Consider the following 14711-nt stretch of genomic DNA (forward strand, 5'->3'; position numbering starts at 1 on the left):
ATGATTGTATATAGGTGATGGTGCTGTATATTGGAGATGATTGTATATAGGGGACGATGCTGTATACAGGAGATGATTGTATATAGGGGTGGGTCGCTGTGTATAGGGGACGATGCTGTATATTGGAGATGATTGTATATAGGTGATGGTGCTGTATATTGGAGATGATTGTATATAGGTGATGGTGCTGTATATTGGAGATGATTGTATATAGGTGACGATGCTGTATATTGGAGATGATTGTATATAGGGGTGGGTCGCTGTGTATAGGGGACGATGCTGTATATTGGAGATGATTGTATATAGGGGTGGGTCGCTGTGTATAGGGGATGATGCTGTATATTGGAGATGATTGTATATAGGTGATGGTGCTGTATATTGGAGATGATTGTATATAGGTGATGGTGCTGTATATTGGAGATGATTGTATATAGGTGACGATGCTGTATATTGGAGATGATTGTATATAGGGGTGGGTCGCTGTGTATAGGGGACGATGCTGTATATTGGAGATGATTGTATATAGGTGATGGTGCTGTATATTGGAGATGATTGTATATAGGGGACGATGCTGTATATTGGAGATGATTGTATATAGGGGTGGGTCGCTGTGTATAGGGGACGATGCTGTATATTGGAGATGATTGTATATAGGTGATGGTGCTGTATATTGGAGATGATTGTATATAGGGGACGATGCTGTATATTGGAGATGATTGTATATAGGTGATGGTGCTGTATATTGGAGATGATTGTATATAGGGGTGGGTCGCTGTGTATAGGGGACGATGCTGTATATTGGAGATGATTGTATATAGGTGATGGTGCTGTATATTGGAGATGATTGTATATAGGGGACGATGCTGTATATTGGAGATGATTGTATATAGGTGATGGTGCTGTATATTGGAGATGATTGTATATAGGTGATGGTGCTGTATATTGGAGATGATTGTATATAGGTGATGGTGCTGTATATTGGAGATGATTGTATATAGGGGTGGGTCGCTGTGTATAGGGGACGATGCTGTATATTGGAGATGATTGTATATAGGTGATGGTGCTGTATATTGGAGATGATTGTATATAGGGGACGATGCTGTATATTGGAGATGATTGTATATAGGTGATGGTGCTGTATATTGGAGATGATTGTATATAGGGGTGGGTCGCTGTGTATAGGGGACGGTGCTGTATATTGGAGATGATTGTATATAGGTGATGGTGCTGTATATTGGAGATGATTGTATATAGGGGTGGGTCGCTGTGTATAGGGGACGGTGCTGTATATTGGAGATGATTGTATATAGGTGATGGTGCTGTATATTGGAGATGATTGTATATAGGGGTGGGTCGCTGTGTATAGGGGACGGTGCTGTATATTGGAGATGATTGTATATAGGTGATGGTGCTGTATATTGGAGATGATTGTATATAGGGGTGGGTCGCTGTGTATAGGGGACGATGCTGTATATTGGAGATGATTGTATATAGGTGATGGTGCTGTATATTGGAGATGATTGTATATAGGTGATGGTGCTGTATATTGGAGATGATTGTATATAGGTGATGGTGCTGTATATTGGAGATGATTGTATATAGGGGTGGGTCGCTGTGTATAGGGGACGATGCTGTATATGGGGCAGCTTGGATACAGCACTATTGGCCAATTCTCCAGATCACGTGTCTTCATTGAATCCAATGGAAGTGTCATTTCCTTTCGGCACAACAGACGGTCCCATGTGCGGGGGCTGCAGGCAGCAGTGAAGCGTCAGTGTGCAGGTGCGAGGCTCCGTCTCCAGGTCACTGGGAGGCTTCAACATGCAGCGCCAGCAGCAGTGACTATCTGTCTGTACACCCCTCCGGATAATGGTACAGTCCCGGTGGAAGTTTCGGGAGCGCTGGATAACATCTCGCATCTGATTGGACAGCGCAGGCGTCGTGCTCTGGGGGCGGAGCCGCGTTCACCGTTCCTCATTGGTCCCTGCTATCAGCCTGGCTCGGGTGCGCGCCCGTTGCCGGACGTCTGACGTAAGACGTGGCTGTCTCTAGGCGTCCCCTGATTGGCGGAACAGTTGCCGTTTCCAGGTCGGGGGGCGGAGTTTTTGTGAGATCGGAGCGAGGAGGAGGCGGCGGCTGCGAGCACAGAGCGGCGCCATTTTGTGGAAAACAAACGGATATAACCGGGAAGCCGAGGCCCGGATGTGTGCGGAGGTCGCTGTCTGTGAGTAGTCACTCGGTAATGTGAGCGCGGCTCAGTGCGGAGGAGGCGGCCGGAGGGCAGCGTGGGAGACCACCGGGAACCTGCGCCTCAGCCGGGGACGGGAAGAGAGGGGCTCTGAGAGCACAGGGGCCCGGAGAGGAGGAGAGAGGGGCTCTGAGAGCACAGGGGCCCGGGGAGGAGGAGAGAGGGGCTCTGAGAGCACAGGGGCCCGGGGAGAGGAGGAGAGAGGGGCTCTGAGAGCACAGGGCCCCGGGAGAGGAGGAGAGAGGGGCTCTGAGAGCACAGGGGCCCCGGGAGAGGAGGAGAGAGGGGCTCTGAGAGCACAGGGGCCCGGGGAGGAGGAGAGAGGGGCTCTGAGAGCACAGGGGCCCGGGGAGAGGAGGAGAGAGGGGCTCTGAGAGCACAGGGGCCCGGGGAGGAGGAGAGAGGGGCTCTGAGAGCACAGGGGCCCGGGGAGGAGGAGAGAGGGGCTCTGAGAGCACAGGGGCCCGGGGAGGAGGAGAGAGGGGCTCTGAGAGCACAGGGGCCCGGGGAGGAGGAGAGAGGGGCTCTGAGAGTACAGGGGCCCCGGAGAGAGGGGCTCTGAGACCACAGGGGCCCTGGGAGAGGAGGAGAGAGGGGCTCTGAGAGCACAGGGGCCCGGGGAGGAGGAGAGAGGGGCTCTGAGAGCACAGGGGCCCGGAGAGGAGGAGAGAGGGGCTCTGAGAGCACAGGGGCCCGGGGAGAGGAGGAGAGAGGGGCTCTGAGAGCACAGGGGCCCCGGGAGAGGAGGAGAGAGGGGCTCTGAGAGCACAGGGGCCCGGGGAGAGGAGGAGAGAGGGGCTCTGAGAGCACAGGGGCCCCGGGAGAGGAGGAGAGAGGGGCTCTGAGAGCACAGGGGCCCGGGGAGGAGGAGAGAGGGGCTCTGAGAGCACAGGGGCCCGGGGAGAGGAGGAGAGAGGGGCTCTGAGAGCACAGGGGCCCGGGGAGGAGGAGAGAGGGGCTCTGAGAGCACAGGGGCCCGGGGAGGAGGAGAGAGGGGCTCTGAGAGCACAGGGGCCCGGGGAGGAGGAGAGAGGGGCTCTGAGAGCACAGGGGCCCGGGGAGGAGGAGAGAGGGGCTCTGAGAGCACAGGGGCCCGGGGAGGAGGAGAGAGGGGCTCTGAGAGCACAGGGGCCCGGGGAGGAGGAGAGAGGGGCTCTGAGAGCACAGGGGCCCGGAGAGGAGGAGAGAGGGGCTCTGAGAGCACAGGGGCCCGGGGAGAGGAGGAGAGAGGGGCTCTGAGAGCACAGGGGCCCCGGGAGAGGAGGAGAGAGGGGCTCTGAGAGCACAGGGGCCCGGGGAGAGGAGGAGAGAGGGGCTCTGAGACCACAGGGGCCCGGGGAGAGGAGGAGAGAGGGGCTCTGAGAGCACAGGGGCCCGGGGAGAGGAGGAGAGAGGGGCTCTGAGAGCACAGGGGCCCGGGGAGAGGAGGAGAGAGGGGCTCTGAGAGCACAGGGGCCCGGAGAGGAGGAGAGAGGGGCTCTGAGAGCACAGGGGCCCGGGGAGAGGAGGAGAGAGGGGCTCTGAGACCAGAGGGGCCCCGGGGAGGAGGAGAGAGGGGCTCTGAGAGCACAGGGGCCCCGGGAGAGGAGGAAAGAGGGGCTCTGAGAGCACAGGGGCTCGGGGAGGAGGAGAGAGGGGCTCTGAGAGCACAGGGGCCCGGGGAGGAGGAGAGAGGGGCTCTGAGAGCACAGGGGCCCCGGAGAGGAGGAGAGAGGGGCTCTGAGACCACAGGGGCACCGGAGAGGAGGAGAGGGGCTCTGAGACCACAGGGGCCCGGGGAGAGGAGGAGAGAGGGGCTCTGAGAGCACAGGGGCCCTGGGAGAGGAGGAGAGAGGGGCTCTGAGACCACAGGGGCCCTGGGAGAGGAGGAGAGAGGGGCACTGAGACCACAGGGGCCCGGAGAGAGGAGGAGAGAGGGGCTCTGAGACCACAGGGGCCCGGGGAGGAGGAGAGAGGGGCTCTGAGAGCACAGGGGCCCTGGGAGAGGAGGAGAGAGGGGCTCTGAGACCACAGGGGCCCCGGGAGAGGAGGAGTGAGGGGCTCTGAGACCACAGGGGCCCGAGGAGGAGAGAGGGGCTCTGAGACCACAGGGGCCCCGGGAGAGGAGGAGTGAGGGGCTCTGAGACCACAGGGGCCCCGGGAGAGAGGAGGAGAGAGGGGCTCTGAGACCACAGGGGCCCGGGGAGGAGGAGAGAGGGGCTCTGAGAGCACAGGGGCCCTGGGAGAGGAGGAGAGAGGGGCTCTGAGAGCACAGGGGCCCCGGAGAGGAGGAGAGAGGGGCTCTGAGAGCACAGGGGCCCTGGGAGAGGAGGAGAGAGGGGCTCTGAGAGCACAGGGGCCCGGGGAGGAGGAGAGAGGGGCTCTGAGAGCACAGGGGCCCCGGGAGAGGAGGAGAGAGGGGCTCTGAGAGTACAGGGGCCCCGGGAGAGGAGGAGAGAGGGGCTCTGAGAGTACAGGGGCCCCGGGAGAGGAGGAGAGAGGGGCTCTGAGAGCACAGGGGCCCCGGGAGAGGAGGAGAGAGGGGCTCTGAGACCACAGGGGCCCCGGGGAGAGGAGGAGAGAGGGGCTCTGAGAGCACAGGGGCCCGGGGAGGAGGAGAGAGGGGCTCTGAGAGCACAGGGGCCCGGGGAGAGGAGGAGAGAGGGGCTCTGAGAGCACAGGGGCCCGGGGAGGAGGAGAGAGGGGCTCTGAGAGCACAGGGGCCCCGGGAGAGGAGGAGAGAGGGGCTCTGAGAGCACAGGGGCCCCGGGAGAGGAGGAGAGAGGGGCTCTGAGAGCACAGGGGCCCGGGGAGAGGAGGAGAGAGGGGCTCTGAGAGCACAGGGGCCCCGGGAGAGGAGGAGAGAGGGGCTCTGAGAGCACAGGGGCCCCGGGAGAGGAGGAGAGAGGGGCTCTGAGAGCACAGGGGCCCGGAGAGGAGGAGAGGGGCTCTGAGAGCACAGGGGCCCGGGGAGGAGGAGAGAGGGGCTCTGAGAGCACAGGGGCCCGGGGAGAGGAGGAGAGAGGGGCTCTGAGAGCGCAGGGGCCCGGGGAGGAGGAGAGAGGGGCTCTGAGAGTACAGGGGCCCCGGGAGAGGAGGAGAGAGGGGCTCTGAGAGCACAGGGGCCCCGGGAGAGGAGGAGAGAGGGGCTCTGAGACCACAGGGGCACCGGAGAGGAGGAGAGGGGCTCTGAGACCACAGGGGCACCGGAGAGGAGGAGAGGGGCTCTGAGACCACAGGGGCACCGGAGAGGAGGAGAGAGGGGCTCTGAGACCACAGGGGCCCCGGGAGAGAGGAGGAGAGAGGGGCTCTGAGACCACAGGGGCCCCGGGAGAGGAGGAGTGAGGGGCTCTGAGACCACAGGGGCCCTGGGAGAGGAGGAGAGAGGGGCTCTGAGACCACAGGGGCCCGGGGAGAGGAGGAGAGAGGGGCTCTGAGACCACAGGGGCCCGGGGAGGAGGAGAGAGGGGCTCTGAGAGCACAGGGGCCCTGGGAGAGGAGGAGAGAGGGGCTCTGAGACCACAGGGGCCCCGGAGAGGAGGAGAGAGGGGCTCTGAGACCACAGGGGCACCGGAGAGGAGGAGAGGGGCTCTGAGACCACAGGGGCCCGGGGAGAGGAGGAGAGAGGGGCTCTGAGAGCACAGGGGCCCTGGGAGAGGAGGAGAGAGGGGCTCTGAGACCACAGGGGCCCTGGGAGAGGAGGAGAGAGGGGCACTGAGACCACAGGGGCCCGGAGAGAGGAGGAGAGAGGGGCTCTGAGACCACAGGGGCCCGGGGAGGAGGAGAGAGGGGCTCTGAGAGCACAGGGGCCCTGGGAGAGGAGGAGAGAGGGGCTCTGAGACCACAGGGGCCCCGGGAGAGGAGGAGTGAGGGGCTCTGAGACCACAGGGGCCCGAGGAGGAGAGAGGGGCTCTGAGACCACAGGGGCCCCGGGAGAGGAGTGAGGGGCTCTGAGACCACAGGGGCCCCGGGAGAGAGGAGGAGAGAGGGGCTCTGAGACCACAGGGGCCCGGGGAGGAGGAGAGAGGGGCTCTGAGAGCACAGGGGCCCTGGGAGAGGAGGAGAGAGGGGCTCTGAGACCACAGGGGCCCCGGAGAGGAGGAGAGAGGGGCTCTGAGAGCACAGGGGCCCTGGGAGAGGAGGAGAGAGGGGCTCTGAGACCACAGGGGCCCCGGAGAGGAGGAGACAGGGGCTATGAGACCACAGGGGCACCGGAGAGGAGGAGAGGGGCTCTGAGACCACAGGGGCCCCGGGAGAGGAGGAGTGAGGGGCTCTGAGACCACAGGGGCCCGGGGAGAGGAGGAGAGAGGGGCTCTGAGAGCACAGGGGCCCTGGGAGAGGAGGAGAGAGGGGCTCTGAGACCACAGGGGCCCTGGGAGAGGAGGAGAGAGGGGCACTGAGACCACAGGGGCCCGGAGAGAGGAGGAGAGAGGGGCTCTGAGACCACAGGGGCCCGGAGAGAGGAGGAGAGAGGGGCTCTGAGACCACAGGGGCCCCGGGAGAGGAGTTGAGAGAGGGGCTCTGAGACCACAGGGGCCTCGGGAGAGAGGGGCTCTGAGACCACAGGGGCCCCGGGAGAGGAGTTGAGAGAGGGGCTCTGAGACCACAGGGGCCTCGGGAGAGAGGGACTCTGAGACCACAGGGGCCCCGGGAGAGGAGGAGAGAGGGGCTCTGAGACCACAGGGGCCCCGGAGAGGAGGAGAGAGGGGCTCTGAGAGCACGGGCCCTGGGAGAGGAGGAGAGAGGGGCTCTGAGAGCACAGGGGCCCTGGGAGAGGAGGAGAGAGGGGCTCTGAGAGCACAGGGGCCCTGGGAGAGGAGGAGAGAGGGGCTCTGAGACCACAGGGGCCCCGGGAGAGGAGGAGAGAGGGGCTCTGAGACCATAGGGGCGGAGAAGGGTTCAGGGGGGACGGGGACCCTAGGAATTTAGGAGACGGGCCACAGTTAGGGGAGGAGAGAGAGGGGCCCTGGAAATAGAGGGGGGGAGAGAGACAGGGGCCCCGGGAATAGTGGGAAAAAGAGAGAGAGGGGCCTCGGGAATACTGGGAAGGAGAGAGAGGGGGCCCGGGAATAGTGGGAAGGAGAGAGAGAGGGGGCCCGGGAATAGTGGAAAGGAGAGAGAGAGGGGCCCCGGGAATAGTGGGAAGGAGAGAGAGAGGGGCCTCGGGAATAGTGGGAAGGAGAGAGATAGAGGGGGGCCCCGGGAATAGTGGGAAGGAGAGAGAGAGAGGGGGGCCCCGGGAATAGTGGGAAGGAGAGAGAGAGAGGGGGGCAACGGGAATAGTGGGAAGGAGAGAGAGAGAGAGGGGCCCCGGGAATAGTGGGAAGGAGAGAGAGAGAGGGGCCCCGGGAATAGTGGGAAGGAGAGAGAGAGAGGGGCCCCGGGAATAGTGGGAAGGAGAGAGAGAGAGGGGCCCCGGGAATAGTGGGAAGGAGAGAGAGAGAGGGGCCCCGGGAATAGTGGGAAGGAGAGAGAGAGGGGCACCGGGAATAGTGGGAAGGAGAGAGAGAGGGGCACCGGGAATAGTGGGAAGGAGAGAGAGAGGGGGGCACCGGGAATAGTGGGAAGGAGAGAGAGAGGGGGGCACCGGGAATAGTGGGAAGGAGAGAGAGAGAGAGGGGGGCCCCGGGAATAGTGGGAAGGAGAGAGAGAGAGAGAGGGGCCCCGGGAATAGTGAGAAGGAGGGGCCCCGGGAATAGTGGGAAGGAGAGAGAGAGAGGGGCCCCGGGAATAGTGGGAAGGAGAGAGAGAGAGGGGCCCCGGGAATAGTGGGAAGGAGAGAGAGAGAGGGGCCCCGGGAATAGTAGGAAGGAGAGAGAGAGGGGGGCCCCGGGAATAGTGGGAAGGAGAGAGAGAGGGGCCCCGGGAATAGTGGGAAGGAGAGAGAGAGAGGGGCACCGGGAATAGTGGGAAGGAGAGAGAGAGGGGCACCGGGAATAGTGGGAAGGAGAGAGAGGGGGGCCCCGGGAATAGTGGGAAGGAGAGAGAGAGAGGGGCCCCGGGAATAGTGGGAAAGAGAGAGAGAGAGGGGCCCCGGGAATAGTGGGAAGGAGAGAGAGAGAGAGGGGCCCCGGGAATAGTGGGAAGGAGAGAGAGAGAGGGGCCCCGGGAATAGTGGGAAGGAGAGAGAGAGAGAGGGGCCCCGGGAATAGTGGGAAGGAGAGAGAGAGAGGGGCCCCGGGAATAGTGAGATGGAGGGGCCCCGGGAATAGTGGGAAAGAGAGAGAGAGAGGGGCCCCGGGAATAGTGGGAAGGAGAGAGAGAGGGGCCCCGGGAATAGTGGGAAGGAGAGAGAGAGAGAGGGGCCCCGGGAATAGTGGGAAGGAGAGAGAGAGAGGGGCCCCGGGAATAGTGGGAAGGAGAGAGAGAGGGGCCCCGGGAATAGTGGGAAGGAGAGAGAGAGGGGCCCCGGGAATAGTGGGAAGGAGAGAGAGAGAGGGGCACCGGGAATAGTGGGAAGGAGAGAGAGAGAGGGGCACCGGGAATAGTGGGAAGGAGAGAGAGAGAGGGGCCCCGGGAATAGTGGGAAGGAGAGAGAGAGGGGCCCCGGGAATAGTGGGAAGGAGAGAGAGGGGGGCCCCGGGAATAGTGGGAAGGAGAGAGAGAGAGGGGCCCCGGGAATAGTGGGAAGGAGAGAGAGAGAGAGGGGCCCCGGGAATAGTGGGAAGGAGAGAGAGAGAGAGAGAGGGGCCCCGGGAATAGTGGGAAGGAGAGAGAGAGAGGGGCCCCGGGAATAGTGGGAAGGAGAGAGAGAGAGAGGGGCCCCGGGAATAGTGGGAAGGAGAGAGAGAGAGGGGCCCCGGGAATAGTGGGAAGGAGAGAGAGAGGGGCCCCGGGAATAGTGGGAAGGAGAGAGAGAGGGGCCCCGGGAATAGTGGGAAGGAGAGAGAGAGGGGCCCCGGGAATAGTGGGAAGGAGAGAGAGAGGGGCCCCGGGAATAGTGGGAAGGAGAGAGAGAGGGGCCCCGGGAATAGTGGGAAGGAGAGAGAGAGAGAGGGGCCCCGGGAATAGTGGGAAGGAGAGAGAGAGAGGGGCCCCGGGAATAGTGGGAAGGAGAGAGAGAGAGGGGCCCCGGGAATAGTGGGAAGGAGAGAGAGAGAGGGGCCCCGGGAATAGTGGGAAGGAGAGAGAGAGGGGCCCCAGGGAAGGAAAAAGGGACTCCTGGGAAAGTGGGTAGGGATCCTGCCTCTGCTCTCTTGGTCGGGGTGCTCTGTGTCTGTTCCTCTTTTTTTTTTGTGTGTGTGTGTGTGTGTGGGGACATATGTCTAGGGTTACATGTGTGACTAGTGATAATGTAACATCTGTCCTGAAGGCAAGTCGCACCTAGGTGTTAATAGGTACTTCCTTGGGACTAGTAGAAATTCTGTCTCCATATCTCACCAGGAGGTTTAGCTAGGGCCGAGAAGAAAAGCAACATTTGGCACCTTCTAGGTCTTGGAGGAGAGACGCTAATTGCGGCCTGAGGGAATGTATCCCTGAGAACCTTTCCACAAGAGAAAATAATATATTCATTTGGGGCGCGGCCGTGGCCCAATCAAACAGGCAGCATTTATGATATTGGCCTGAGGGGCCGGTCTAGAAACCTGACCTCAGACCAAAGTTATAAATTTAGGCTGCAGACAGAGAATTGTGTTCACATGTGAGGGCAGCCTGAGAAGCTGATGTGTTCCACCAACTCCATTCACCCCCCCCCCCCCCCCCTTCCCTCAGGGAGCAGAAAGCAACTACTAGTTAGATGATTTCTGTAAATTTTTCTCCTGTTTATTTTGACACCGTTTTGCATAAGTTGTATGTCTTTTTATTATCATATTTTTATACCTTTTTCTTATTGTAAACATTGAACTTTTTGTTATTAAAGTATAAAACTTTAACAAGTTGAACCTTGAATGTTCTAAAAGAGTCCATAGCCTAGAGGTGTGTGAGCCTTATGAGTGATAAACATATTTTTATTAGTATTGTTAGTTCCAGGACTCATCGCCCGTGTATTCGGTGAGTGGTGGCAGCGTGTATGAGCGGGTGTGTGGCCTGGGTCGGTGTGTGATTTATGTTCCCATTACAGCATAGGACTGAGGTTGAATGCTGGACTGAGAGTGGGGAGATAGATTAACCCTTACAGGCCCATCTCCCCACTCTCAGTCCAGCATTCAACCTCTGTCCTATGCTGTAATCTGCTATATAATTGTCTAAGGGTCACTTCCGTCTGTCTCAGTATTTCTGTCAAGGATATTCATTGGTCGCGGCCTCTGTCTGTCATGGATATCCAAGTCGCTGATTGGTCGCGGCAAAACAGCCACGACCAATCAGCGACGGGCACAGTCCGGAAGAAAATGGCCGCTCCTTACTCCTCGCAGTCACTGCCCGGCGCCCGCTTACTCCCCTCCGGTCACCGCTAACACAGGGTTAATGCCGGCGGTAACGGACTGCGTTATGCCGCAGGTAACGCACTCCGTTACCGCCGCTATTAACCCTGTGTGTCCCCAACTTTTTACTATTGATGCCTCCTATGCGGCATCAATAGTGAAAAAATGTAATGTTAAAAATAATAAAATAACAAAAAACCTGCTATTCTCACCTTCCGTAGTCCGCCGAGCCGATCGCGCCTGCCGCCATCTTCCGTTCTCGGTGATGCATTGTGAAATTAACCAGAAGACTTAGCGGTCTCGCGAGACCGCTAAGTCATCTGGGTAATTTCGCAATGCATCCTGGGAACGGAAGATGGCGACAGCCGCGCGCGTATCACCGGAGCTTCGGTGGAGCCCGCCGGAGGGGGAGTATATAACTATTTTTTTTTTTTTTTTAACGGGGTTATGGTGCCCACACTGTTGTATACTACGTGGGCTGTTAGATACCACGTGGCTGCTATATACTACATGGGCAGTGTTATATGCTATGTGGGCTGTTATGTACTGCGTGGGCTGTGCTATATACTCCGTGGCCACTGTTATATACTGCGTGGGCACTGTTATATACTGCATGGCTGCTATATATTGGGTGGGCTGTTACATACTACATGGCTGCTATATACTGCGTGGCCAGTGTTATATACTGCGTGGCCAGTGTTATATACTGCGTGGCCTGTATTAACACATCGTGTATTCTACAATATGTATGTATATAGCAGCCACATAGTATTTGTCTGCTATATACTACATGGCTCCTATATACTACGTGGCCTGTGCTATATACTATGTGGCTGCTATATACATACATAAATACATATTCTAGAATACCCGATGCATTAGAATCGGGCCACCATCTAGTGGGAGCATAAATCACACACCGACCCAGGCCACACACCCGCTCATACACACTGCCACCACTCATCGAATACACGGGCGATGAGTTCCAGACTATTACTGATACTGTCTATCACTCATAAGGCTCACACACACCTTAGGCTATGGATTCTTTAGAATATACAAGGTTCAACTTGTTAAAGTTTTAGGCTTTAATACAAAAAGGTTCATTGCTTACAGTAAGAAAAGTTATAAAAATATGGTAATAAAAATACATACAGGTATGCAAAACAGTATAAAACAAACAGGAGAAAACTTACAGAAATAACTAACTTGTAGTCTGCTTCTGCTCCCTGAGGGTAGGATGAATATAGACTGGATCACATCAGCTTCCCAGGCTGCCCCCGCATGTGAACAATTTTGAATGTATACAAGCCAAATTTATAGTCACCCTGGAGGTCAGATTTCTAGACCAGCCCCTCAAGTTGATATTCTAATTGCTTGTTTTTGATTGGACCACGGCCGCGCCCCCTATGAATATATTATTTTCGCTGAGATTCTTTGTGTAAGGCTAGGTTCCCATTGCATTAATGGGACAGCGCTAACTGATAGCGTTGCACGGCGAAATTAACGCCATGCAACGCGTCCGTTAGCGCGCCCATTAACAGCAATGGGAACGCGCATCACTAGCGCGAGCCATTTTCGGCACGCGCTAGCGATGTGCCGATGTTTTGTGGCGCGCCGCGGACGCTGCTTGCAGCGTCCGAGGCGCGCCCAAGGTCCGTTCCCCGCTCTCGCCAATCGGAGATCTGCGCTAGCGGGGACATTTAACACGACCCCTTAAAAGACATTGCGTTAGCGCAATCCGCTAGCGCTAGGCGCTAAACGGATTGCTCTAACGCAATCTGAACCTAGCCTAAAGCTTCCCACAGATAGACAGTGTCAGGCTGCAATTGACATCTCTCTTCCAAAGAGCTAGGACCTGCAAGGGTTAATCTATCTCCCCACTCTCAGTCCAGCATTCAACCTCTGTCCTATGCTGTAATCTGCTATATAATTGTCAAATGTTCCCTTTCTTCTTGGTTCCCAGCACAACCCCCCTGGTGAGATTGGAGACAGAAGTCTGCTGTCTCAGGAAAATATATATTAACACCTGGGTGAGACCTGCAGCTTTCAGGACAGATGTTAGATTATTACTAGTCACACAATAAACCTATACATAGTCCTCTGCACACATGTATATTTATACATATTTTACTACAGTGGGGGGCGTGTGTGTGGGGGATGTGTGTGGTGGGGGGGGTTGTGTATGTGATTATGGTGTGTGGGGGTATGTGTGTAGGTGGCGGTGGGGGGGATGTGGGTGTGTCGCACTTTGGGAGGGATGTGTGTGATGGTGGGGGGCATGTGCGTGGTGGTGGGGGGTTGTGTATGTGATTATGGTGGATGTGTGTGGGGGGGATATATGTGTGTGTGTGTGTGTGATTGTTGTCATCCTTTTCTGTGGTCTGGCTCCGCTCTCTGCATGTGACAGTGCTGTGCTCCACAGTGGATGCCTCCGTGCTGTCTGTGTCCGGTGGTCCCGCGGCTTGTTCAGGTCGTACCCAGCTCAGGTGTTGATGCCTGATGAGGCTCGGTGTGTTTGGAGGTCCGGCAGTTTTGGCTTTTGGCCCACATGTCTGGAGATGTCGCAGTTGTGTGTGGGGCCTGTGCTGCCCGGAGTGAGAGCTGTTTTTCAGCGATTGTTGGTCGAGCGTTGTGGAGCTCTGCAGCGGGTCCATGTACAGTTGGGGGTGATGTCATGGGTGGGCACGCCTGGATTGGCGGCAGATGGCCGCTTCTGCCGTGGGTGCGATAATGTGAGCCTTCCAGCTGCTGCCAGTGCGGAGCAGGTGTGCGGAGTCCAGGAGGGCGCCCGGTAGCTGCACCGCGCCGTCTCCTCAGCTCGGGCCTCTGTACAGCGTGGCGGTGGCTGCTGCCTACTGGGGACTCTCATGGGCATCTTGTTTTGCAGATGCCATGTTTCTGACCGGTTGGACGGGCTGAGGATCCTGTTCACACAGCTCAGGAATCGGCCCATTTAAAGAAATTTACCTGTCTGCGGAGACCAGAGGGAATAATGGTGATTTTGCGCCGGGCTCGGCCGCCTGCTTCCGCCCCAACCAGCAATGAATCTTGACTCGCTCTCGCTGGCCTTGTCTCAAATCAGCTACCTGGTGGACAACCTAACAAAGAAGAATTACCGTGCCAGCCAGCTGGAAATACAACATGTGAGTGGGGGGCAGCGGCTCGTGTATGGGGGGCAGGCTGGGGTCTGTGGGGCGCAATAGATTTACAGCCTTGTTTTGGGAGTGGCTGGAGATCTTGCCGGTGGGGTTTCCTGCAGCTCGGACTGTAGGACACTGCACTGCACTCAGCCATGGCTTTTCCTTCCAGCAGATCGTGAATCGGCACGGCCCGGAGGCAGACAGGCACCTGTTACGCTGTCTATTCTCTCATGTGGATTTCAGTGGCGATGGTAAAAGCAGCGGAAAAGACTTCCATCAGGTGGGTGACTGGTGTGACGGGGCGCGGGGGCATCTCCTGGGGCCGTCTCTCACATGTCTCTTTCCTGTAGACACAGTTTTTGATTCAGGAGTGCGCGTCCCTGATCACCAAACCCAGTTTCATCTCCACCCTCGCGTACGCCATCGACAATCCCTTGCACTATCAGAAGGTAAGTCTATGGGGTGGTCGTAGTGAGGGGCGCTGTCCCCTTTGTTTGTTGCAGGGGTGATGCTGGGTCTAATGGGACCTCCTTGTGTTGTAGAGCCTGAAGCCGTCTCCTCATCTCTTCACCCAGCTGAATAAAGTTCTGAAACTCAGCAAAGTCCAAGAAGTAAGTTTTGTAGTCACTGGTGAAGTGGTGGGGTGCGTGGCTCTGTGTGTGTGCGCGCCGGAAGTGCGTGTGTGTGCGTGCGTGTGCCGGGGGTGCGTGGCTCTGTGTGCCGGGGTCCGCCTGTACTTGAGGCTTCTTCCTGCCTTGCTCTTCCAGGTCGTCTTCGGCTTGGCTCTTCTGAACTCCTCCAGCTCGGACTTGCGGGGTTTTGGTAAGTGTTGTTCGTGTAGCTGGAAGGGTCGGTCGCTTCCTGTGATCAGCGTCTCACGGGAGGAGCGCGGCTGATGGGGGGTGTCTAGTGGATCCTCTGTGACCGTCGCCGGCTCTCCGCAGTCTGGTTTCTTTAGTCCTGTGTATAGCGGCTGCTCAC

The 14711-nt window shown here is 58.1% G+C and overlaps 1 protein-coding gene across 3 annotated transcripts in view; it reads left to right on the forward strand.

Moving 5' to 3' along the window:
- The first annotated feature begins 2087 nt into the window (after window positions 1-2087).
- The window catches only part of CNOT1 (CCR4-NOT transcription complex subunit 1), a 28452-nt gene continuing 15828 nt past the window's right edge, over window positions 2088-14711 (forward strand). Inside the window, exons 1-6 of one of the 3 annotated variants that reach the window (XM_069739556.1) lie at window positions 2088-2224; window positions 13478-13733; window positions 13903-14010; window positions 14081-14179; window positions 14273-14341; window positions 14498-14552. In XM_069739556.1, coding sequence (XP_069595657.1) covers window positions 13632-13733; window positions 13903-14010; window positions 14081-14179; window positions 14273-14341; window positions 14498-14552 — 433 coding nt within the window. In that variant the 5' untranslated portion in view covers window positions 2088-2224; window positions 13478-13631. Of the gene's footprint in view, window positions 2225-13477; window positions 13734-13899; window positions 14011-14080; window positions 14180-14272; window positions 14342-14497; window positions 14553-14711 lie in introns of those variants that run through there. The other 2 variants (XM_069739555.1, XM_069739553.1) reach the window with 2 other exon arrangements.

Source organism: Ranitomeya imitator, chromosome 9 (assembly GCF_032444005.1).
Source record: "Ranitomeya imitator isolate aRanImi1 chromosome 9, aRanImi1.pri, whole genome shotgun sequence".
NCBI lineage: Eukaryota > Metazoa > Chordata > Amphibia > Anura > Dendrobatidae > Ranitomeya > Ranitomeya imitator.